The sequence below is a fragment of the Poecile atricapillus genome, chromosome 2 (genome assembly GCF_030490865.1).
Source record: "Poecile atricapillus isolate bPoeAtr1 chromosome 2, bPoeAtr1.hap1, whole genome shotgun sequence".
NCBI lineage: Eukaryota > Metazoa > Chordata > Aves > Passeriformes > Paridae > Poecile > Poecile atricapillus.
In genome coordinates, this window is record NC_081250.1 from 103707841 (window position 1) to 103734952 (window position 27112).

At 40.2% G+C, this 27112-nt stretch overlaps 1 protein-coding gene across 1 annotated transcript in view; it reads right to left on the reverse strand.

The window, feature by feature from the left end:
• ARHGAP28 (Rho GTPase activating protein 28) overlaps positions 1-24746 on the reverse strand; it is a 76636-nt gene extending 51890 nt beyond the window's left edge. Inside the window, exon 1 of the mRNA XM_058833459.1 lies at positions 24615-24746. Within this exon, the coding sequence (XP_058689442.1) occupies positions 24615-24745 (131 nt within the window). The 5' untranslated portion in view covers position 24746. The remainder of the gene's footprint in view (positions 1-24614) is intronic.
• Between the last annotated feature and the right edge of the window lie 2366 nt (positions 24747-27112).

The following is a 27112-nucleotide window of genomic DNA, read 5'->3' on the forward strand; positions in this document are numbered from 1 at the left end:
TTCTGGTTATAAGCTTTTTGATATCCTATACTTCCTCCAAAAACATGGCTAAAACCCTACAGCAGAATAATGGAAAAAGAAAGCCTGTTATTTAATCAGAGAAAGAAAAAAAAAAAAAAAAGACTGAAACAAAGGAGACAGAAAGGAAAGGACTTCCTGAATCAGACACAGATTTCCTAAGGGGCAGAAAAGAGCTAAACCAGAAGGGATTTGGTTTTACAGTTCATCTTGAAGTTAAATCCACTCTGTGTTTTAAACTGGACTCAATGTCACTTTTCTTTTTTCTAAGAAACTTTTATGATTGCATAAATCCTTGAAAATTTTGAAAACTTATTTACATTGTCTGGAGGTCTGTTTAGAGTCTATTAGATTATGCTTTAGAGGAAAACTCCAAGGAAGAGGGAACATGGCTGAGGAAATTGGTAGTGGACTGTGGGGCTCCTCATGCTACAAATCCAGCCGATGGTGGTGGTGACCAGAAACTGCTTGGAAGCTCCTACTGCTTTGCCTGGAATTATAAAATGATGCTAGTCTGTATCATCCCAGCTAAATATCTCTTGAGTGTTACTTTCTATAGGCATTCAAAGAGAACCTCTAGGCTGAATAGTCATGAGACTGCCCTCTCTGCTTCCTTCTAGGATGTCGTCTCCCTCTTCTCAGTGAAGTGATATACTGTCCCCACTATTACTCTCCTTGTGTCATATAAATAAAGTTTTAGGATTGCCTTTTCCCAAGGTCACTCTCTGCTGAAATTTATACAATCTTCAGTAACAGTGACATAGGTTTTCCTAGAAACTAAGGTGATGTTTGGTTGCATTTTGCAAATATGAAAATTTCAAGCCCTGCTCCTTGTAGCTAGCTGCCTCTGGGGTAGGGAAAAATGTTTTTGGGAAGGGAGATGAGGAAAGGGAGGTCGTCTTACATGCAATAGACAATGAACGCATCTTCCCTCTGGCTGCTGTTGGCAATTAAAACACTCCCCATGCTTCAAGAAGTGCTGCATCCTCTCATTTCACGTTATGTACTGAACCAGGATGTGTGAGTTAGAATGCTGCTTGCCACAGCCAGGAGGAAACCACCTCCAAAGAGCAATTCAGTTCAGCCACGGCTGAGATGTCTCTCTTGCTGTCCATAAAGTGAGAGAACAGTGAGGGACTCACCAGAGAGCTAATAAATGCTGCAAATGGGTAACTGCTCACTGGGCATTAGGTACATTTAAAATTAAGGGAAGTGTGACCCTCTAACTAGAGTGTCCTACTTAATACATTTTATCTCCAAAAATACACTATTTTCTTCAGATAAATTTTAAACAAACATTTAGGTTTAAAGTCTGCTATAGAAGTGTGTAAATATGTCTAAACATAATTTTTTGGCCACACTCTTTCAGGACAAGCATCATGGTGAGCCCTAATCATATCTGTCCTATGAAAAATGAAGAGTGGTGAAATCATATACACAGGTGTGCCTCCAAGGATATGCCTGCCCTGGCATCTTTATTCATATTTGAGTTTTCTGTCTTATGGCATGTAGAAAAGTAATTCTGAACCAATTCCATATATGGGACATAATGATGGAACATTTCAGCAGATATACTGAATGCCATACATCTGAAAAATACTGACACATGGTTTCATGCTATTCTTTTTCTAAATTTAAATGTTATACCAGTTATAAACAATTAGCTGTGTAAATAACTGATTTTTTTTTTCAGGGCTTTGGCCAAACAAGTAATTTAACAAAGTCTTCATTTAAAGTTAATCTGAAACAAAGCCATTTTCTTTTCCTGTAGAACTTCAGAAGAACAATAAACAGTTTGATCTCAGAGATTTGTTTTACTTTTCTGTTGAAAGTTATATCCACATAAATTAGGAAGAAAGCAGTTCATTTAAAAGATGTTGCAATGAAATGTTTCAGCTTTTTCTGATTTTTGCCAGTTTTTTTCCTTGGCTCAAAACATGCTCTTGTAGATTATTCTGATCTACCCAAACTTTTTTTTTTCCCTTGAAAAAGAAATGTTCTTTTTATTTTGGTTTCACTTCTGAATACAGTCTCCTGTTTTAACAGGTCACGGCTGCTGGGGAATAGCTTTAAGGACTTGTCTAACTGATGTCATATGGCAGGCATGAACATAAAACTAGAAGGAAGGAACTGGAATAATTATCATTGGATTAATTATTCCACAGAAATTCAACTGGCATGATTGTAACTGTGTGGTGGTTTCTTCTTAAACATGACTGCTCTTTCCCGAGTCTCTATAAATTGATCTAATCCAGCTGTAGTGAGTAAAAACCAGAGGCTGTTCTCCAAGCTAGATTTTACATTAATACTAGGATACATTAAGTACACATGCTCCAAATCTGGCTTGCTTTTTGTGGTATAAAAATGGCAATATGCTAAAATTTAACAAGTGATGTATTTCAAAGCAACTATATAGATAGAAAGAAAATAGTATTTCATGGCCAAGCAGTCCAGACTTGATATCAACTCCTCAGATGCCACGGAAGATTAAACCTTCTCTTAGGAGATCTCTGAAAATCTGCTTCTTCTGTCTGGGCTTTGGCAGAGGATCTGTGAAATGTCCTACCTGCATTTGTGATCGATTAAGATTTAATTGGGGTCTTACCTCTGCCTATTAAGAGACCATTAATTTACAGAATAGGGATTTTTCAAAAGAGAATACTTAACCTCAAGAACATATCAACAATAAAACCAGTTGGGCAAGAGAAAAGGGTTTACAGAGCATGATAAACGGATTGCAAAATGTACAGCGTTGCTTGACAAAAACTGTGGAACAGAGGAATCCTTGGAGTGCCGGTAGGAAGGGTTTAGTTTGGCAATGCCCTTGTTGTGCCTCCTCCTCCTCAGAGCCGAGCTGGGTTTCACAAACGCGCTGAGGCGGCTTTCTTTATCTGCAGGAGTGCTCGGTGCAGGCTGTGAAGGTCACCTTGACAAATGAACTTGCCTGGCGGAAAAAACCTCCTCCACTAGTAAATTAGCAGGAAGGGACTGAGCTTGTTTTGCAGGGCCCATTGCAATAGTCATAAGCCAGGGCCATATATACACTGGAAACAGTGTCTGGAGCTGTGCAAGGGGGGAGCTGGGTTTTGTGCTGAATTCACAAACACAGTTTTTCCCAGGCAGCTCTTTGATCTTTGGACAAACAAGATCTCCCCTCTTAGTTTTCAGATAAATTGTCAAAGGTGATTTCTGACACATAATATTCTCCTATTAGGTCCTCCAAGAAAAGCCTGTATTACTTTTTGCATTAAACAGTACCGTAGACAAGCTGTTATTTATCCTAATTTCAAAGATGTAAAGAACAGTTCCCTAAGGAAGTCACTTAGTGTTCCTTAGAGCCGTATTTCAAAATATGACAGTCTGGACAAAGAATTACTGACTGAGGACGACATGAATAACAAACACTACAAGTCACATGGCAAGGAGAAGAAGGAGAAGGAGAAGGAGAAGGAGAAGGAGAAGGAGAAGGAGAAGGAGAAGGAGAAGGAGAAGGAGAAGGAGAAGGAGAAGGAGAAGGAGAAGGAGAAGGAGAAGGAGAAGGAGAAGGAGAAGGAGAAGGAGAAGGAGAAGGAGAAGGAGAAGGAGAAGGAGAAGGAGAAGGAGAAGGAGAAGGAGAAGGAGAAGGAGAAGAAGGAGAACAACAAAATAATCACTTGTATTGCTTATGTTGCTGATGCATTGTTAGAAGCTATAGTATTGATGATATTGCTGAAACCATTTCCACCTGGAAAGAAGATGAGCTGATTGTCTGTAACGCTACCATTTTCTATATTCTCCAGAACCAATTTCTGGCAACAACCTGACAATGGAGTCATAGAACAACAGAATGGTATAATACTTTGTGCTGGAAGAGAATTTTAAGATAATTTCATTCCAACCCCTAATCGTGCTCCAACCCTTCACCATGAGTCCAACCATGCTTACACCCTGAACAAACTGTTGCCTCAAAGAAGATTTTCTAGGTATAGTTTGGATTACTCCTCAAAAGAAGTCAAATTCTGACCCTTAAATGCTGATCCTTCCCCATTTTGCTTTTTCTTATCCCAAACCATTTTTCAAACTTGCTTTTCTTTTACTTCTGCTTGATGTTGCTCCGTGTCTTTGACGCACAGGGAAATGTTAGGGGTAGGGTTCCTGCTGTCTAAAATGATTGCCTGCCTCTCTACTCCAAAACAAGAATATTCATAACATATGATGTGGGCTGAGGGTTCAAAGATTAGTTATTCAAGAGTATAGAAAACCCAGGATGCATGACATCAAGGGCTAAAGGATTACTGCAGCTTGAGCAAAAACAGAGGAACATTGTTTAAACTCAAACAAAGCCAAGCAATGGCTAAAAGCCCTGGCTTACTGATTGCCAAATGTAAGATATTTATTCTCCTTCATCCCTTAGATGTTAACCAAGTACTTCTGAACTAACTACAGCTAAACCACTGTAATGTATCAAGATATTTTTATATTAACAGATGTTCTTCATGAATGTAACTTCAAAAGTAACTTCCAGATTCATATTTGGCCGCTAACTTTTATTTTAAGAACTGGGGTGAGTTTCTGATGACCAATTTGCTTCTCCTTAAAGGTGTGGATTTAATTTGGATGAAATACCTTACTAGTTTCACTTATTAATTTAATCAGCAGTATTACTTGAGCAGGACTGTAAATCATGAAATATGTTCCAGTAAAAGGACTTCAAAAAACCCCTAACCAAACAGGCATTACATCTGAAAATTCTGTTGGACACAAATAGACAAAGGAAAAAAGAAGCTTTTACTTTCTGCACACAATTATGACTCTGAATATGCTCAATCCATTACAAATTGCCCATTCCTGAAGTCTATTCCTTTAAACAGAAACATACATAAGTCAGAGACGTATCTAATTACAATGTATAAATATTAGGTTAGTCTAAGATTTTGCTAATTATTTGACATGAAAGCAGAACTGGGTTTGGCAGGCAGAATTTGGGATGCCTGTCTTGTACAATGTAATGAAATAGAGGATAGGACAAAAAAAAAAAACACCAAAAAACCAACCAAACTTCTATTACCAAGTTTAAAAGAAAGAATCTATGTTACCCATTCTATCACAGACCTTTCAACATAAAACCCAAAAATATATGACATTTGAAAATATTAGCATGAGATTTAAAAAAAAAAATAAAAAATAAATAGATACAGCATTATTTACCACTGCCATAGGGCATGAGCTGTAGGTGAGGCCACATATCTCTTTTCCTGGCTTCAACCCAGAGACCCAGAGCCCTCCATGATCAGCACTTGGGACACCCAGTGCCCACCCAGTTCAGCCAAACTCATGTCAGTGCCACCTAAGGAACCAAGTCCATCACTAGTACTGCTGAAAGTGGTGTTTTTCCTTTAATTGTGCAGGTCTTAATGGCTGAAGGTACTGGAGACTCAAACAGGCAAAGGGACTGGGAAATGGACATGATCCTCATCAAATGCAAATGCCTTCAAAAGCCTCAATGGGGTTCCTTCATGGTTTCATGACTAAGGCTTTTCTCAGAATTGAGAACTCTCTCACTTCAACAGCACTACCCTGCAAACAAGATATACCTGGACCCATGGCTTTCATGAACAGAGACAGAAGAGCACTTCAGGGCCAGCCTGAACTTGCCGTTCACAGCTTTTGTTTCCCAGTCCCTCTCACACTTGTACAAACCCAGGTGGGAAGGCTGAGGAGGACACCAGCCACATGACAATGTCACAGGTTTCACAGAGTCCTGCAAGACGGTTATCTGACAGTTATTTCCTTTGTTGCAGCAAAGCTCTTCAGCTCCCTGTTGTTCGTTTAACAGCTGGTACTGCTCCCGGTACCAATGGTTTCACTGGCAGAGCTTTCTTGGTATTGGAAAGACAGAAGAAAATTGTTGATTAAAACTAGTAGAAAGTTCTGGATCAGAGAGACAGAAAATTCAGGATATTTACTAAAAGATGGTGCTTCAAAAATGCTTTTGTGGCAACACTGCCAAGACTGCAGTAACAGATTCCTTTGCCAGCTGATGCAATTGCAGGCAGTGCCCTTCAGATGGGCCAATGGACAAGTGTTTCACAAGGCCTCATAAAAGTTGGGAAGGCAATTTATGTTTTATAAGACATGAGTTGGTAATGCAGGGGTGGGTTATAGCCAATAGGGAAAAGCATGTGTTGTAAAGGGGAGGCAGTGAAATCTGACAATGTCACCACACAGGATACATACAAGCACTAACTGATGAAGATGGCCCTTACTCTCTGCCCTACCAACATCTGTTTGGGAGTTTGGATAAAAAAACCTACCAGGTTTACCATGAGAATACATTTTTTTGATAGGGCTGCAGTGCTGTGTCCAGTATTCTGGACAAATTGTAGCATATACTCAACTCTGTTTACAGTGATCATGAAATTTCAGTCTGCTGCTTATGCCACCAGTGTTTATGCCACCTGTGTCTGTTTCCACGTGCTGTGAAAATGCTGCTATATATTACTACTATTATTATTATTATTACTATTATTATTTTTATTCACTGGAGATGTGAGTCAGACACAAGCAGTCACACCTGCTTGCTGTCCTTTGTACCAGCTACCCTGAAAATTACTGTTTACCATCAACAGCCTGCAGCCCACCTGTGCCCATGCAGAGTGCTGTGCTCCCTAGCCATATTTCTGATTGCAGTTCAGGCAGAAAGAGTCATTTTACAACCAAGATAGCTACATTTCAGTGATGGAATTGCTTCTTTCTCACTTGATACACTCAGAAAGTTAGGGGTATAAGAGAAGCATAGCAATAAAAACAAAAAGCCAGAGATTTTCCCATACTCAATTATATGGCAATTTTAAAGCTGCTGTGTTGGGCTCTATGACGTACAGTGCCCTGGTCCAGTGAATAATGATTTCTAGTCTCAGACGGTATGGACATATGTGGACCTAATCCAATCAATGATCCAGGACTATACTTTTGTCTTTTTCACACCCTAGGCTAATCTTATAACTGAGGAAAAGAGGCACATATTTCCTTTATTTTTGTTTCTTTTTCTGTCTGGCCATTTAGAGAATGTATCAGCTATTTCAAGACAGAAGGATGTTTGCAATGCTGGTAAAACTTTGTTGTAGTGGAAGTGGAGAGTGAGCAGGAGGCAGATGAGCAGAAGTGGCATTCCTAGACAGTGTGCTTTTCCACATGGCTAAAATGCTGGGTGTCTGCACTTCAGCACCACAGCTGATACACTGCAGGTGACAAAATCACTCCCCACAAATACACACACCCATACACACATGCATGAATGCACAAATGGCTGCAGAGCACAGGCAAGACCACACCACAGTGAGTGTGTACACCTCAAGGATTTCTAAAGCATTAAGGATCAGCAGATAGAGGAATTACACAGCCTGACCCTGAAACTAAAACCTTGAGCAGATTTGCCATGACAGCAAAAAGTGTCTCTGCTTGCTTCATCATTCCTTTCTCACCATGGGCTTCAGACTAGTTACAAATCTGGCTATAAGATTTGAAAATTTACTTTGTAATTGTAATTTACAGCAGCTCTTCACAAAGATTCACTATTACTGGAAAGAGATGGAAGTTGAGTGCACGGAGGTTGCACATCATGTTGACAGCCACGTTTGGCGTTATCGACTTAAAATATTTAATGTAGTGTGTGCTGTCAGACACACCACGAATTCTGGTTTGCTAGGGATTTCTTTGATTTGATTTAACAGCTTATTGCCCCTTTGGAGTATATGCCGAGTATGCCTGAGAATTTATTACATGCTCTCCTTTCTGCTCCTTTTCACAGACTAAGGAGCTAAAGGAGTTTTGAATAACTCTAGGTCGGACCTCAGCTCAAGTGAAAATATTGTCCCCTGGAGTTTCCTCAGAGGCCAGCAGTCTATTCTGGAGTTTCCACTGTGAGCAACCAGTGGTCTAATCCTGCTTGGAACTTACTGTTCAGAATAAAAAATATGGGTAGTGGAGTGGAGTAGAGAAGGGAAAATCTCACTTAGAAGTGCCAGAACTCAGAGCTGGAAAGTGGTTTTTTTTACAAACCAGAAAAATTATGCAAGGTCTGATTCCCTTGAGGTGCTCAGCACACTGGCCATGATCCAGTAAAACACTTAAACATTAAGTGTGCTCTGGAGGCAGTGCCTTAGAAAAAAGCCTGAGCACTAAGTACCCAGCAGGATCAAGCTCCAAATAGGGACCAGCCATAAACCAGATGGCACTATGTCACCTTTGCCATATCAGTAAGTTATTTAGTTTGCATTTTAATGAAAATTCTCTCTCCCCATTTCTCCTTTTTTGCTTTGCCTTTTCTATAAAACAAGTCATGTGTACTAGCAGAGGAGGGCAATGCACTGAAATTGCCCCTTATCACCTTTTCACAAGTATAGAGTTAAAGCAAGAGCTGGGAAAGCGGCTGCTTGTTTTTGACTTAAATCAGCAGTGCTTGGAAAAGGACCATCAGGAGTTTGGAGCTGCTGAAAGAAGGAAAATGCTGACTGTCCTCTAATGAGCTCTCCAAATGTGTGGAGTGTGCTATTGCACTCGAGAGAATCAGTGCCTGCATCAGAGGTTATTTTAATGCCTTGGGGTTTTCTGGGGATGGAGGCAGGTAGGATGGCTGAGCAGGAACATGGAAGGCAGTTTTCTGCCTTTCTGTTTATAAACTGGGTTCAAACTGAACTGAAGCGAGAATGCTGCCAAGCAGTGCTCAGCAATATGCATCCCCATGATTGAGGTCACCTGCCAGGAGGCAGCAGGAAAAAGTCAAATTCTAGTTGCTGCTTTGTTTTTTTAAACAAGCTCATGGCTTTCCCCTTTTTCCTTTCCAGCATGGTTACAGCTATCTCCAGAACTTCCTCAGACTTGTGATTTGTGCAGAGGCCAGTTTTTACATGGATGTTTTTGAAACTGAGCACTGCCTGACTGGAAGCTGTCCTAGCTGGAGCCACTTCGCTGCAGGGAGGACAGGGGCTCCAGCTGAGGTGGGACACGTGCCTCTTTCTCTGCACTGCTGGCACGGCTGACTCTCAAGACAGAGCAGTCTGGGCTCAAGTCCGAGCCTCAGAGCTTGGATTAGGGCATGCCAGCTGGCTGCCAGGCAGGTTAGGGGTATTTTTGCACAGGCTGCAAAAATCATCACTTTGTTGGAGCTGTGCATGTGTGTGGGTTGTGCAGTTAGACTTAAAAGAAATTCTTGTGATCATTTTAGCATTCAGGCAGCTGGAAATGGAGCTGATGGAGGCACCAGACCTTTGCTTTCATGGCTGCATTAATCTTCTTCTGGCCTTGGAGAGAAATTTTAGATGAACTTAACATGTGTTCTCAGAGCTTTCACTCTCAAAGTTATTTGCGCTGTGGATCCTGAACTGATGAATGATAATGCCAGTGAATTGGCCAATATAAATTAAACTTCCCTGGATAATTTTAGTGACGATTCCTGCTGCTGTGCTGTTATGTAAGAAGCTGACAGTTGACTACCGTGACTTGGACCTTTTGAGAAACATAGATTTTCCTATCTCAAAAGGTGTTGGTGGAGAGTGGAGGAAGCAGTAATGCCCCTTTATTTTACATCTACGTATCATCCAAAGAAATTATTTTCTTAGGTGCAATTATGGAGTTATTTTGGTCCAGGGAAAGGGGTTTCAGATGAATATAAGAGTTAAGACAAATGTTATTGCTACTGCTGGAAAAGTTCCTAATTAGCAACCAAGCTATATTAACTGTCATGTGAAAGTTTAGTCCATGGCAAATGTGGCATAAAATTCAAAGTAATTCTGTCATGAAAGAAGTAAAAGCCTAGTTAAGTTACTTTTTATTAGCCATGCACTAAGAGCAAGTCCCTAAATGGTTATAAAAGCTCACAGTGTAAGTGGCAGCTTGTTTTGTCATCACAACTTGGTTGTGATTATGAGCCCTAATAGATGAGGAAAGAGTGAAAGTACTTCGGGGATAGCTGACTACCAGACAGCACCTATGAGTTTGGTGGGAATTTGACAATAACTTTTGATCAAACGAGGAACAAACTGAAACTTAAACCATTTTGCTTTTGTGAACTTCCTGGTCCTCTAGAGTGTCCTCCAGAAAAGGCTCCCATAGATGAAGTTGTCACAGCTGCAGGAGGTACACAAGTCTGTGGGCGGGTTTTCCTTTGGTTCTCCTACACTTTCTGTCCATAGATTCACCGTAGAGCTGGAGTTCTGAAAACTGACAGGAAAGTTTTCTGGCTCCACTGTAACATTTTGAGGCAATGATATGAGCTGGGAAAATGGTCAGGAGAACCTCAAAGCACCTCCTGGCACATCTCACAGTCAAGCTTAGAGGACACTTGAGTTTGTCCTTCATGAGTAACTGGACAATGCAATTAATTTCCCCAGGTGTCCATCTGTGAAAAACGTAAAACCTAACTATTCTGTATAGAACATTTCTAAATGAAACAGAATATGACTAATAATGTGCAAATCAAGTGCAACAAACCTTGCAGGAAACACAGGGCAAGTGCTACTCAGAGTAAGTTTATGATGAAGTTTGTGTCCAATGAAAATTAGACAACCACAGCAATTCAGAGGAGCCACAGAGCTGCTCTCATTATTTTTCTTGTCAATAGGATTAAACCAGCCCATCCATCAAAAAATGTTCAAAGTGCATAGAAGTAGAATAAATCAGAAAATACAGTAAATCAGAAAATTTTCCATGGTACAGACAGTACATGTGTCTAAGTCAAGGCTTTCTACTAGAGATATTATCTGATTTCTTTTTTTCATGCAAAACAAATTAATTTCATTTTTGTTAGGCAAACACTGGATAGTAGCATAAGGTCAATCACAGCTCACCAAGAAGCTACTCTCTTATCATATTTCCAGGGAAGCAGGACTTTCCTATTTACATGTTGTATAGGATAGCAGTCAAAACTCAAATACAGTGTAGTAAATCATTTGACCGTTGGCATTTCAAGGGTTGCATCAAAGAAATGTACAGACCACTCCTTTCAAAAAACTTCTGCCATCTACATCTGCTATGAATGTGTATTTTTATATGCTTTCTTTGTGAAAACACCCAGTGTGTTTCAATTACTTGTTCAGACTTCTGAGTAACAATTACTGCAATCCCTATTAAATATTCTAGTCACAAACATTCTTTGCCACATAATCCAGTCACAGAACTTTTCAAAAGCTTTAATTTCAACAAGTGCATGATTAAATCAGAAATTTAAGTAAAGCACCAAAACACTGAATTCAAGAATAAGCCTCAGCTAAAGAATTTTGATGATCTTTCATCTACTTTCATCATAGTTTTAGTCTATTCTTCACTTCACTTTACTACTTAGTAATGGAAAAGTGTATGTACTCAGCAAGATCTTTTCCAATGCTGTCAAATATTATCCATTTTCAAAGAATGACTAGCCAAGACTTTGTCAACAACAAGGCAAATGCAAAAAAATCCCTCAACTACCTAGCAAGAGGCACTTGTGGGACAGCCATTAAAGTAGATCTTAGGTATGTTTTCTTCTTTACTTATGCACTTCTTATTTTGTTAAGTAATTGGTACTTCACCCTTAATTTTTTATTTTTCTTCTAAGTTCTTTTAGATTCTATTAATGATTGGAAGTTTTCTTGCTTAAGGTTCAGATGCGTGCTGTATTATCTTCTTTTATCTTCACATAGGTAATATATTCTGAATACACAGATAAGATGACATAAACCTCCAACAATCTTCTTATCTTAGGCACCTAAAAATATATATATATATACATATATACATTTCTATTAATTTCAATTGATGTATATAATCAGAATCAATTCAATGATTCATTTCTAGAAGATACAGCATCACCTGCAAAAACCAAAATACATTCCCCATTCTTAAAAGCTACAGGACTCATTCCAAAACCATCAAAAGACTAACTCAGCAAAAGTCAAAAGTAATACCAAAAGCACACAGAATATCACAGGTAGAGGAAAAAATTCCCCCAATTAATACTTACAGAATTTCTTAAAAATGTAGCTGTGTCTTTCAAGCTGCTGGCCAGAGGACAGCTGTGCATGAGGCAGAGACACAAACAGAACATCCTTTGTTACCTGTTCACAGGACTATTTGAAGTCCACTAAAAAGCAAACTTCTCTTACAAAATGACAAAATAAGACGAAGGAAAAACACATACGTGATTTTGCATTAGCTCTTTTGCTTTCTGCACAGCAATTCCCATGAAGATTGCAACGCAGAAACTTTTTTTTCTGGTAGTACTGCTCACTTTGAGTTTTTATAGCTGCTTGGAGATCTGCATCATTGTATTTGATTTCAGCTAATCAAGCATACAAATGAACAGGAATGCAGAGACACAGCACTGTAAAAAAACACAGAAGGAAGTTTTTTCAAACGAAATCCCTTTGTTAGGAAGTGGTTCCAGTGATGCAATCAGAATAGGAAGGAAAGTCTGTGTTGCTTCATTGTTTTGTTTGGATTTTGGGGTGCAGTGCTAACTTGTGATAATATTTCCATTTGTAAGTATATTTCTCTGAGAGCAATCCAAAAAAGTGACTGTGATGAATCTAAAAGGAAAACTATCCCATTCAACTTGCTAAGTTTTTCCATCATGAGTGACCATTACAGAATTGCCCCACTCAATTATCTTTCCTGTGTAGCTCAGTAGTTTTTGGCTAAGTTTATTGTTTTTCATTAAAGTCCAACAAATACACAAAGTGGATGCAACAGAAATGTAATTACAGAGAAATTCAATAACTGATTCATCCCTCTGTGGAATTCAGGAGTTTCTAAATAAGAGATGGAGTGAATAGGCTAAATGACAAAAAAGAACTGCAACATGTATCAAAGATACAGAGTCAGTTGCAGAATGCTGACACAGGACACCTAAATCTTCAGAGGCAAGCCCAAGGCCTACTGTCACCAGGAGGAGTTCTAGGTCTGACTTTCAGTGTGGTGATATGTCAATTACATTTGCAATCTGAAGATTCAACTCTGTCTAGCCTCCACAGTTCAACAGTTTAAACAAACATGCATTCTTCTCCAGAGTGACCTATCTGATGAGCCCAACACAGCACCTAACTCTAAACAGGATTTTCCAGGTGTCACGAACAGAGCACTGTGTTGTCTCTCTGGCTTAATATATCATGGTTTAAGTGTGAGAAAGGGCAGAAATGTCAGCTCAAGCCAACAGGAATTTTCCTTATGTCTCCCAGACTTAAAATGCACAACAGCAGTCTTACAAAGTGCGGCAGACTCTTTTCATCAAATATGAAATTGATACTGAAGATTAAGAGGTTTCCTCCCCTTCTGTAAGAGTATGTTGTCACTCCTCTCACTGTACATAAGGATGTGTTGTTCGCTGTCTATCCCTGAGATCTACTCATCACTTTCAAGTGATCTTCAGGACATGATAAGTTTTAATGTGCTATAACCACATTACAGGTCATTACTCATTTTATACAAAGTTAAAAATGATGGAAAAGTGGTATTAAGTTTTTAACTAAATATAGATCACAGAAAATTACAGAAAAATAAACACTGAGCTTATTATCTTCAGCTACACCAGTTGCTTAAGTATACTGACGTCAGTGAATGTTTTAAGACCCTGTGAAGATGGCCAAAGCCATAAATATGTGTTTTCTCTAAAGATACCAGAAAAACTCTTCCCACTGTCTATGATTCTCCTGTTTTTTTCTGGTACCTGGTGCAAACTCATGCACTTAATTTCAAAGATTAATCCCATACTAAATTTAAATTTATTCAAAGTCTTCAAAGATTGCCTATCAAATGTTATCATAATGTCCAGTGAATTAATGGCATATGGCTTCAGGGTAGCTCCACAGGTGTGTATCATGTCAGAATTTGGGTCATCCCTATTGTTGCACAACCTGAGGTCCCCTTGGTTTGTATGAAATATAAAATCTATCCCAGTGATGGAAATTCATCACCAATAGTCTCAAAGGAGGTAACTTAATCTAGCCATCCACCCCACTGATATAATTAGGAATGCACTTTGTCAGCCTTTGAGGGTTTAACTACAGCTGGCTGAGTTCAAGGCAGTCTCAGAAACCAATCTGTTCTTAGTAACACCATCTCCTTCACAAAATTACAGACATACTTTCAGCAGATATACCCAGATGACTGCTGAATGATGTTTTTCCACCCACTTTTGCAGTGGTCAATGCCTTTTTCAGCATAACTGAAGCACTGGCTCAATGCCATGAAATGATTCAGAAACCAAAGGCTGAACTGACAGCTCAAGAATAAAGGTTATAAACCTTATTTACAGTGTTTGAATGTGGCTCAATGCCGTTTCTGAACATCATCATATTTCTGCTCCAGTTGATGAAATTTAATTAGAAAGGAGATTCTAATGGATATTCAGTTGATGACTGGCCTCAGTCTTGTTTAAGAAATAAAAGATTTTTAAACTATATTCTCCCAGAAAATCAGAATTCTACTCTTCAGACGGATTACTTAAGTTAGATGGAAAAAAACATCTAACCTAATACAAACGTAAAATCTTTAAATTTATTCATCAGAACTAGTGCTGGATCCCAGTTGTACCCTTGATTGTTCTGCTGGAGTCTATAGGGACTCAGATGATGAATACTTTCATATTGTTGTCAATAAACTTTTCTAAGTGAGTATCAAAAGCAGCACTCCTTTTCATGTACTTTTCCCTTGTAAGAATCTGATTTGCACAAAAGAACAAGATATTCTGCTATGGTTCAAGTAAGTTAGGTAAAGCTTCCCTTCCAGGCTGCAAAACAGTTAAGAAAAATGCAGTGTAACTTTATACTTGTTTATGTACCTAAACCTGAAAATACCCAGCCTAACCTATTAATCAGCAGTGTGGCCTGCTCAGAAAAAAAACACATACCCTTTTTTTTTTTCTTATCAGTCCTGAAGCATTAGTTTAAACACTTTGAATTCCAGCCTTCAAGTTTCCTACAGTCGTGTCAGTGGGCTGGACACAGGCTCCCCAGGACCAGACGCCTGCAGCTGAGGTACTGAGTCACCAGGGCTGTTTTTTGGCTTGGGCAAAACTCTGCTAACGTGGCCCTACAGCTCCTGGACACAGGCAGAGGGACGTCAGATTTGCCTGCAGCCACCCCATGAAAAGTATGTTCTGAATTCCTGTGTGCAGTCATTACGTGGTAATCTTGATATCCACTAAAGCCACAGATTTATTACCTTGCTGTTAAACCTATGATGTCAGACTGAATCTCTATGGTTTTACCTTTTTTTCTTTTCAATGCTTTGTTTGGTTCTTTTTTGCCTGTAATGCAGATTTTCAGCAGAATACAGACAACACAGCTGGGCCTAAATACTGATAGTGCACAAATTTCAGTGTCCTGTGTTTGAGAGAAAAAAAAAATACCATGAAATAAAAAAGCAATTCACATCTTTGTTACTTCAGAAGTAACTTCATGTAAGGAGGAGAAGGTTACCTCTGAAAATTACAACTTAACTGTATCTTTTAGAATTCTTGATAGCACTAAGTGTTAATTATAGACATCCTTGTTACCCACATGAATATTATACCCCATGTTTGAATCTGGAAAGAGAAAATGAGCCTCCGAGGACATCCTATGACAATAAACTCCATGTACAAATGGGTGATTACTTAAAACTAGTGATTCATTGTTGCATGACATGTAAGGCAATTAACTGCAGATTTACTTGTGTTCAGTGTAGACTGAAGCAAGCTGTTTTGGCTTGCATGATCTTACTGCATTGCTGAGTGGGGCACAGTCAACTTCAGGCCAGGGTTAGCTAAACCTTGTAAAACAAATTTAGTAGGTAAAAAAAGGCATAAGAGATGGAGTCCATTAAGGACGAAATGCATTTTGAACACACAAAATAGCTGCAGAATCAATGTCTCTCCCAAAAATATGTGGTGTGCTTCCCAAATACAGAACATGGAGGTCTGATGAAGAAGGCTCTTCAAAAATTAACATAGGTTCTCTTGTTTGTTTATTTTTAACTGCTACTCTTTGTCAGAGGCAACAGATGGTTTGAACAAATATGCTTGAAGAAAATTCCAGTTAATATTTGACTTGTGGGACAAGTAATTCCAATGTTTGCCATATACTCTGTGAATTGCCAATGACATGTGGGTAACCATAAACTTCATGCTCCATCTAAGGGCTTGCACTTACTTACACAGGTAAATTAGAATAAATGAATACTTCCAGAAAATTCACATTACCAGTAATGCTAAATTCTCATGGGTTAATTGCTTTTGCTAATTGAAAGAAGGAGAAAAGAAAGCAAGCAAACAAGACAGCACCAAAGGATTGCAGCAGATGACAGGATCTTACAGTGAAATGCATCCTCTGAGTGGAAAATGTAAGAAGGACCTTATATGAGGCAGACACTATTGTTTCAGCAGGTGACAAAAGATTCCCATGCACTTAAAATACCTCTTTCCTTTGCTTGGAAGGCTGTCCTGGCTTCCTTTTTCCCACCCTCTCTCCAAAATGAGCACTTGCAATTTAAAATCATGCTGCAGCTTGATTACAAAGGCATCCCTTGTCTGTGTTCAACAGGATAAGCTCACTGTTTCTGTTCACTTCCTTCTACATGCGTGACATGGGCACCATCTGGCCCAGAAATGGCCAAGGACAGCCAAGCCTCAAAAACATCTTCGGAGGCCTTAGGACCCCATGCTCCATGTTTCACCTGTATTTACAGCAAAGATTTTATAATCATCTCTGATACGTCCAGACAAAAATTTTGAGCTCAAGTTTTCAAAATATTTGAGTAATGGAGGGAAGAACTGTAAAAAGAAGACAGGCCTAGTCACTGTTATGTTTTAATTATCTAAGACTTTGTATTGATGCCCTATTCTGCAAGAACACTATTAAAGAAGTCAGCCTGACTTGACAGAGGAGATAGCATAATCAGATCATGCCCTGTAAACAGAATTATTGACAAAAAGATGAGAGCTCTGATGACTTGATTCCTTTTCCATTAAATTCAGAGGTAAAACCTCTATTACTACACCAAAGTGTCCATTAACTCAGTCCATATATATAAACAAGATTCATATTACACTTGATTTATCACTGCATGATTTATTATTGCTGTTTTATTAAATTAGAATGAAAAAAAAGACTAATTCATGTTAGCTTGAATTCTACAACTATCCAGTTCTTGTTCTTATACTAAGGTTAACCTTAGAAAGGATCTGTCATTCTCACTTCTAAATTTCATCTTTACTATTAGGTATGATAGTCACTGGGCCAGAAAAGAAGGTTGGATGATATTTTGTTCTGAATTTTCATTAGTCAGAGAAAGAAACTGATGGTGAGGAGGCTCTCCACTGCCATACCTATATTTTGACTTGATTAACTCAGAGTCTGGCTACCTGCAGACTCTGCAGGTGTGTAGTTAGCAAAGAACCTACTATTCCATGAGTCAAATTCAGGCCTTTATACATTCATTATGCCCTTCCCAAGTCTGACCATTTGAAAGCTAGGGGGTTTTTTTTATTAGCTCTATTAAAATATGAAGACTTACAGCTCTAAAGCTTCTTACATCTCTGGTAGCAAGTTGTGAGAGTGACCTGATAGCTGATGTCCTGAGGTTTCATGGAAAGGTGCTTAAAACACAGCTCCCTGGCCTGTCTCTTGCTCTACTTGTCTTTCATCTGGTTAATGATGTCAACACAGCTGGACTTCTACATCTGATACTTGTTCTCCACATATACTTGCTCTCCTCTGTCTCTCTCTGCTAGGGCTCTTCTACCCTCCACAAAAAACCTTATGGTCATTATCTTGCTCATTATCTGCTCAGAGGAAACTTCTGCACCAAAAGATTTTAAAAAGGGCTTGTGTAGTCCTCAGGTGGAAATCCATTAACAGTAACATTTAGAGTAGGAGAGATTTATGTCTTTCCTTCGTTCAGCTGCCTTCTGCCTAAGTATCCAACATATGTCCATCCTGAATGATTTTACACATCTGAAAATCCCACAGAGTTACAGTAGCTGAGTGTTGCACACAGCATCCTAAATAAGACAACATAACTGCCTTTATATGAACAAGCTGATAAAAAGGCTCCCTGCTCCAGTGTTTATTCCTCAGTCTCTCCTCAGAGACTTTAACAGTGTCTGGAAAGTTAAGATATGGCAGGGGAAAAAATGAATTACAAAAATGAGGGATCCCTCACAGATCATCAATCTTTTCCTTGCATTAATTACAAGGAATGCAAACTCAAGCACTTCTGCTGATCTCTGCTGAAATAGTCCTTCAGGGTAATAGCACACTTTTTCAAACAACCTGTCTTTTAAACCATTTCATGTTTTGAGTTTAAAATCACTAATTAAATGCCATCCCAAACCCCGTGTGTTTGGTGGGACTTGAGGCCCAGCTGTAAATTTCCCCACCACAAAACAGCATTTATTTATTTTCTGACTCCAGATCGTTTTATTTGCAAACAAGGATGTGAATCAGGTAATACACCTAGAAATGCAGTCATTCTCCTGTCTTCCTTCGCTACCCTCTTCTTCCCACCCCCTTGTATTCTTTTTTTGTCTCCCTGTTCTGAGTCCCTAGCACTCAGACAGGACTTGGAAGGCAAGGATGGTATGAGTTGATTTCCACTGAGAGAGAAAGTAGGAGGCAGGAAAAGGGGGGGCCAAAATGCTAGGTGACTTCACTTCAGTCACCACTTTGGGATGGGACTCTGGGCACTATTCTCTGGGTAGCTCTCCTGTGTTCTTTGAATGCACCCAGCATGCTGGTACCTGAAGGCTGTGAAGAGCATGGTGCTGCCCCTCTGGCAGATGTGCTGCCAGCTGGGCTGGCTCTGCTGTGCTGCCTGGCCAGCTGGAGATAGGCATCCAGTGGGCCAAATGGCCGCTCTGCTGTGGTTAGATGAAATCCAGGATGTTAGCTTGAGTGTTTGCTGTGGATACCCCACACTATTTCAGGATGTGATTCTATATTTGTACAGCACTAACCAGATGCTTTTCCGATCCTGTTCTAGCTAAGTACTTTAACTAGTACTCCATAGTCATGTCTTGCCAACTCTGCACATTTTCCAGACATTTGCACTGAATTATTATGATCTCCTGTGCAAAAGTAACACGAAGGTTGTGGATTCCTGGCAGTTTGTTATGCCAGTGATGTCAGGCTGCCAGATGCAATGTGAACGTGTCTGTGTAGGGCATGCAGGGCTCTCAGGTCCTACTCGTTTTTTTTGCAGGCAGCTCCAACTCTCACGTAATCAGAGATAAGTGACTTAGTTAAAAATGAATGGGGCAGCTGGCTAAATGTTCAACCAAACAAAATGATCAAAGGGACAGTGCCAGATGTTTTTCATTAGCTCTACATATGGCAGTACCAGGGAGAGCAGCAGGAGCACCAAACTAAAAAGAAACCAGAGAAGCCAACTCTAGTTTCAACCATAACATGAGGAGCTGGCTATAAATACTACATTCCTCAGTGTGGCTCCCAAAGGACGTACTGTAAGTATTTCTAAAACCTACAGGAAAAGCGTGTCTACTATTGTCTGACTTATTTATATGCACCCCCCCCTGGTAAATACTTTATTAAGAATTATCATTCTTAGGATCTATAAAAATATACTCTAAAAGTCATATTTTAGAAAGCTTCTGTAAGTTGTAACAAGGGTTATTTTTTCCACAAAATTTATTTTTTGCCCAGCTGGTGCCAATGCTGTTTTTTCCTGGGCTACTAATTTGTGAGATTTTCCTTACCACATTTAGTACATTTTAAAATTTTAAATTCATAGCTTTGGAGTCCAAGTTACTGCAAAAGGCCCAAGTCATGTCAAGATTTACTGTGGAAAAGGAGCCAGATTTTTATTTTTGTCTTCTGGGGAAGTTTATGATAGAGAGAGATAAACATCCAAAATAGTTAAGGTTGTTTATCCTGCATCACCAAGAAGACATTCTTGACATCACTTGTATACAACTGAGCAGGGGAGCTGCTCAATCAGCACTGACAGAAATCCAACCCAGATCACCTGGCCTCTGGGAATACAGGTCTTACTTCAGTGTGATAAAATCTGCTTCTGTTGGGATAAAACCTGAACTCTTCATATAGCTCCTCCTGCCACAAGACAAATTTTGGTGCATAAAGATTCCTCCTGCAGTTGTACTCATTCCAGGGAATTATTTCAGGACACTTTACCTCACCTTGACATATATCTGTAGTTTCTTGGAGCTTGCAAGGAGGAATGAATTCTACAAAACAATCTGGTGTCATGCTTGTCCAGTGTAATGAATCAACTATCAGCTCCAAATCTGCAAGTCTTAGACTTGGAGAGGGGGGATCCTGGAATTTGCCAGCAGGTCACTCAATCCACACAATATTTTTCAACCAATACAGAAAATATTCCTATTCTTTTTTGAGTCTTTGGTTTAGTGCTGTCTGCCTGAAAGTCACCCCCCTGACAGTAGGAGGAGGGCGACATGCTGAATGCAAAGAGATTGGGAGGGCATTTCTCTGAAACAACTGGAAGTACCAGACTTGAAGTTGACTAGGGAAGAAGAGCTCTTGGCTGTGCTGATCAATAGTGCTGACATCTACTTTGTCCTTTACTTATGCAGCAAGCTCCTAAGTTTGGTAGTATATATGCTGCTCTTTGTATGATTATTGATTGAAAAGGTTACTCCATGTATAAAAAGCTTGATGTGCACTTTAAAAGCTGCTCTCACCCCATTCTGCAGGAACAAACCTTATGAACATGCATTTACTTTCCTCTAATTCTTATTTTATGCACATATAAGTGACAGACACTCGTTGCAGTGAAAATGTTGGGATTTGTACTGCAGGATGAGTTTTTTGCTGGTAGATGTGCTGGTAGCAAACAGAGGAACTTTAATTATCACACTGGAGTCAAGGAAAGCTGGAGCATGACTCACTTAGGAATGCTTTGTCTTCCCCTAATTGCATAATTACCTTAGAGAGCTCACTGGCCGTTTGGCATAGAGGTCATGCCTGTTTCCTTTGAGCACAGGAATAACTCCTCCTAGATGCTCCTAACAGGATAAAAAGGGGATGTGAGAAAGACATATGGCCATGGCCCCACTTTTCCTCTATGTAATCCAGGAGCAGTATTTGTGCACAACTACAAAGTCCTTGATTCTCTGAAATGAGGAAGCCAAAGTTGACCATTCTGTAACACAAATCAGCACTTTCACCTTTGCACTGAGACAGGATCTGTATTGACAGGGATAGTGTGATATTCTGGGTTCTTTGGTGCCAGTACTTGTGACATCTGTTTTCTAATAAACAGGATTAAAAAAGAGTGATGGGGTTGCCACAAGAACAGGAATCTTTCCCACTATACTCATGTGCTGTGGAGCTAGCCTGACTGCTAAGCAAACAAAACAGAGATCTCTTCAACACCTCATTCTCACAAGCAATAATAAAAAAAAAAATATACTAGTACTATAAGCGCTTATAAAGCACACATAAAAGCAGATGGCAAGCTAAGGAAAGAGACCTTAATAACCCATGAGAAAAATGGAAAATGAGCATGCTAGTTACATTAGCAGAATTAGAAGAAGGTTTGTCTGGAGAATTCTCCTGGAGCTCTATGGAACTCAACAGTGCAGTTTTCAGGGCTCACCCCAGCCCATGTATAGAACTGGTTAAATAAGTCTGCAAGATGCAACAAACAGAGAAAGACAGAACTGTACTATATAGGTAACTGAAGCAAAGATATGTAAGTATCACTGTCTTTAGTTCCCCGATGAACTCTTGTTCTGGAGGACGGGTGGAATCTGTGGTCCCTTTTGTTAACAATTTCATTGATGTTATCCAACACTACATTTGGAAGCTGGAATTCTCCTTTGCAAACTGGCGATGGCATCACTATGCAGTCAAACTTCCATCCCACTCTCCTCTTCATTACTTGTAAGAATTCTCAATCCTTCACTGCACACTAATGCATCCTCCACTCAAAGCAATTAAAGCAAATTTTTTCCTGTTCTCCTTAGAGCCCACCAGCTACTATCCCCTAACTTATGATGAGGTATAGACCCACTGGGCTTAGGAATGGAAATACTTGCAGCTGCTACACCCCATGCTGACCCTAATGCTGGCAGTGTGTTTTAGAAATGCCAGCCTGGTCAGCCCTGTGAGAGTTGTGCGTGAGTATGAATCCAAGTAGTCTGATGCATCTCTTAGTGTAACCTTTCATGTACACAGGCTCCTCAGCTGTGTGTCTGGATTGTCAAGAGTGTTTAGGATTACTCATTTATTTAGGGGGCTCATGATGGTTACTTAAACCTTTCCTTCTTTTTTTATCAGTGTCATTTTAAATGGTGGGGAGTGGTGCAGTTAAATGCTAGCTGAGGTTGCATTAGGTTCCACTTTTTGTGAGAAAACTCTGATTAGAAGATTTCCAAAATGAAAGTTTTTGCAAGAGAAAACAGCTCTAAGACGCCTCCAAGCCTCTTCCAGTAGTGCAGCCATTCTAATATAAAGAGTGCATCACTCTGAAGCAAGCAAAATGTTATGAGGAGAAGAAGGAAAATTAATTATCTTGATTCCTAAGCTGAGAGAGAACTGGCCAGCAGTTTATCAAATCAAAGCCTAATATCCAAGACAGATTCTGTTCTCATGGATAAACATCTCAAGTACAGAGTGTATTAGAGCTGTATGTAACTTAAGCAGCTGACTTCAGAGGAAAATCAGGTTCTAGGTCCCAACTGTTTTTGTTATCAAACAAGAAACGGGTGACACCTCTGCTCTTTTCACAGTTTTTTGAATCATTTTCCTGAAGAGTCAAGGAGTTAACATGCCATAGTGTGGGTAGCTGCCCTGGGGATCAAGGAACACCAGACAGAGTCTATAATAAAACCTCTTGCATTAGGATGGCGGCAGAGGAAACTATACAGAAAATGCAGTCCAGGAAAGAGTTCTTAGAAGATGAAGTAGGGATTAAGCCAGAGCCTATTTTACCATTTGCTGAAACACTCAGTGCATTTGCCTTCATGGGTTTTGCATTCCACAGGACTTCATGCTGGGTTAATAAAATCCCCCTCTTGAACAGGCTTTGGAACCTCAGACAGCCACTGACTGCCCATATGGCAGAATTTGGCTACTGCTATTAGACAGCTGTGGGAAGTTGAGGACAAGAAAGGGGAGACAGCACCAAAATCTTATGAATATGTAGACACAGAGAGAGACACATAGCCATGTGCCATGCCTCATGGCAGGAGCTTCCAAAATACGTTCCTCATCAAAATGTCAGGAACTGCTTTAGTTTTTTTCTTTCAGGAACTGTAATTGGCACTTCTGCTTTTTGTAGGTGATATGCATGTGATTTCTGCGTGTGATTTAAATTCTCATACACTCTGAGTTTAAGTTTCAAGTTCATTTTAAAACAATTAGCACACCCATAAGAAAAACAGCAACACACCACATTTCTGTTCCTCACAAACTTAAGGCAGATTGAGTTCAGTGCTCTTCCTAAGGGAAGAGCACAGGGAAAAAACTACATGCTTCCCTGTAACCCAATGCCAAACCACCGCTCTCTGTTTTGAGTAGCAAATGCCATTCCTACTGCGTCTTAAAGCCCAGACTCCGTTTCTTCTCTCAACATGTAATTGTGTATTTTGGTACTGCTCTCAGGCTGCAATTTACCAGAACAAAGGAGTTATCTTTATGACACAGCCAGGGAAACACACAAAGAACAGGAAGATGCAGCTAATCTAAATAATGACATTTAAAGCAAAATAGCTATTGGGCTATAAATAAACAATATAAAGTAAATATCATTATTTTTATTAAGACACAGACTTAATTCGTGGGGATAATGTCATCTGCTGTTTCCTTACACTTAAGTTCTTATTTTTTCAGTCAAGCCATAATGCAAGATTTCCTACTCTCTTCAACTTTTTACAGTATGAACTTTTATATCACTTGTTTTGGAGGAAATTGCAAAACTCAGATAAGTATGTTTAGGAGAAAGATCAGATTTTCTAAAATGGTAAAACTGCTCAAACCGCTTGTTTTTGAACTGTGCAAATACATGCAATTCCTACAAGGCAGGAAGGTAAACATACACACGACTGCATTAATTAAGACAATACTTAGCTTCCTGCAACAGAAAGGAATTTTCTTATTTAGACTAAGTCTTTAAGGATGCGGTCTCCCATTGTGTGTTTGTGGGTGTGCAAAGCAAAACAGCAACCTCAATTTCACAGAGAAAAGCACAAGGATTGGTTCTGACCCGGTGAACGGAGTGAACGGAGAAGGAATTAAATAATCCTCTAAACCAAAGCCAGAATCAACTTTCTGAGCGCCAAGCTCAGCCAGTCCCGCCACCTCACTTTTTGGCAGTACAGTCCTAAAGGAGCTGAGCAGAAGCCCGATCCACGTGCCTTTTTCCGTAGGGATTGTCTTGTTGAGTATCCTGGGCAGGAAACCGCTCAGCCGATTTACAAGACTTAAAACACGCACTCGTGTTTCCCCCCGTCCCAAGCCCAGCCCGCAGCCCTGGCCTGAATCACTTCCCCGGCGGAGACAGCAAAGTGCGGGAGCCAAGCGCTCCGCAGCGCCTCAGCACAACACCCGTCCCACAGCGCCACAGCACCGGGCCCTGGCACCGGCCCCCCACCCCTCAGCCTTTACCTGCTGCTGGGCGAATGGCTGGGGGGGATATCCTGCACAAAGCTCTGCTCCATGCCCGGGATCCTGGCCGGGCTGTGTGGGTGGTAGGCTGTCAGCACCACGCTGCCCGAGTCCTTCATCTCCATGGTCATAGGCACATGTCGGCCCCGCTGCTGGTGACAGAGGGAGCCCAGGGCAGGGCGAGTGACCCTGTCACAAGCAGCAGCGCATGGCCCGGCTCGGCGGGGCTGTCAGCGGAGCTGTGGCACCGACACACGGCTCCTCTCCCTGTCAGCGGAGCTCGATTAGCATATATTCAAAAACACCGCCCACAAAACAACCCACGGGGAAGTTACTACGTTCCTAGGAAACGAGAAACCAGAGGTAATCCTGCAGTCCTTCCTCCCCGAACACTTCTTCCCCGAATAGTTGTCTACTTCCTTTTTCTTGTTTTTGTTTTTTTTTTGTTTATTATTTTATTTTATTTTATTTTATTTTATTTTATTTTATTTTATTTTATTTTATTTTATTTTATTTTATTTTTCTTTTGTTTTTGTTTGGTTGGGGTTTTTTTGTTGTTTTGTTTCCTTTTAACAGCAAATTCGTACTCCTCCTCCTACTCCTGAGTTAGTCCTGTCTAAGTGAAACGACCTGCTGGCTGTGCCGAGCGGAGAGCGCTACTCAAACACAACTCATGGTTTGGTGGAGCAGAGAGTCTTACAAGGGATGCAGAAACCGAGCGGGCTCTGCTCCGTTTAAATCACCAAGCGGCGGGAGCTGTGATTTCCTTACATGCCGGATCATATCTATGGCAGGGAACTGCACTTTCTATCTCCTGAAAACAGATTAAGCTTTCATTTTGCCTGATGCCTGATGTGGCTGTGTACATTATTAGAAAGGCACTGGAAAATGGGTGAATTATTTTTACAACAGTGTGTGTTCATTTGGAGCAATCCTGTAAATAAATACACACCAAGATGCTTGATATTTTTTCATGATTTAACTTGATCTCTGTACATTAACGAAGTGCTTTTCACTCAAAAGGAGACAATCAAGAAAAAAATTAGAGTCCGATTCTGGAATAATACTCAGATAAAACTCTGTAGGACAAAGTAAGAAAATTTGCACATCCCTTTATTTTCCTCTCCCACTTCTTCAGTGTTTGGGTTTTGTTTGTTTGTTTTTTTTTTAAGAAAAGTTTCTGATAAGTCCCAATTCCGAAAACTACTATCCTGCCTAAGAAATCAAGTGAAGGATGTCCCTAATTTTACTCATTGGGCCACAGGTTTCTGAGCACCTTGTGAGCACAGGTGTGAAAGACTAGCCTCCCTGCACCCTTGTCACAGCTGCCAGCTGTATCCTGAGCGCAGGTTCTCTACAAAATGCTTGTTGGTCTTTTCTTTTGCGTCTCCCCGGAGTGAGGGTGCTCTCTCCAGCACTGCTATACAGTGCTATATTACACTGTCAGTCTCTCCAGCTGGTGAAGCAGCTCAGGTTTTGAATCATAAAATGATCTTCTCACCTCCGTCTTCCCCCTGAACTGGGTATCCTACCTGGAGGGACACAGTGGTTTCGGTCAAACACCTTGCTGCGACTCATGTAGGCAGTGCCCAAGTTAATTTTAAATTAGCCAGCATAGGACACTGATAAAGGTGCACTTGGCAGCACTTCTTGCCAGACTCACCCAGGAAGCATAAATATTTGAACGTACAGAGCCTCTAAGCCTGCTCTTGCCATGCTGTTAAGATATCCTGGATTAAGTGTTTTAAGGCCAGGTTGCCCAGGATAAAATCACAGCTGCCTTCATGGCAGCATGGAGGCATTCTGGGAGACTGTGCAGCCACGCAGAGATGATAGAAATGGAGGAGAAGGCTCTAAGCTATCTCTGGAAGCACCACTTTCTGTCCATGGCACTGGGCCATATGCCATGGTGCCACCAGTGATGGCTGGGGTGAATGCAATGACCAGTGTTCTGTGATTACTGGGGTATTCAGTCCTATCCTGGTTTTACATTTTCCCTCCTGGACCAGAAGGTGAGAAATCCCCTTCTCTGATGAGGGGACTAAATGGTAAATAGAAATTTATATTTGGCACAAATGCAAATAGATATTTTGAATATCAAAATCATATCAAATAGGATCAGAGAGCAAAGAGTTGATAAATATATGTTATAAAATATTTGCTGGACCCTTTAAGGACGTTCTTCACAATTTACTTCAAAAATTAAACACCTGAAAAAGCACACATAGTGGAAGGAACCAAACACTGTCAAAAAGGGAGGGGGTGTCCTTTAGGAGATCAGGGTGCTGACAAAATATTTGCTTTACTCCAGGAAACCCTTTTTTCTCTCATTTCTATCACAACGCTAGTCTTCTTGCAGTACCATCAGCCAAAAAGTGATGATTATGTGCTTTAAGCTATGTGTAGATAAGCCCATAGTAGAAATCCAATATAGTTTTAATATTATTTTTATTTTCTCTTTCCATAATAGAAACCCTCAAACACTGAAATGGCTTAGA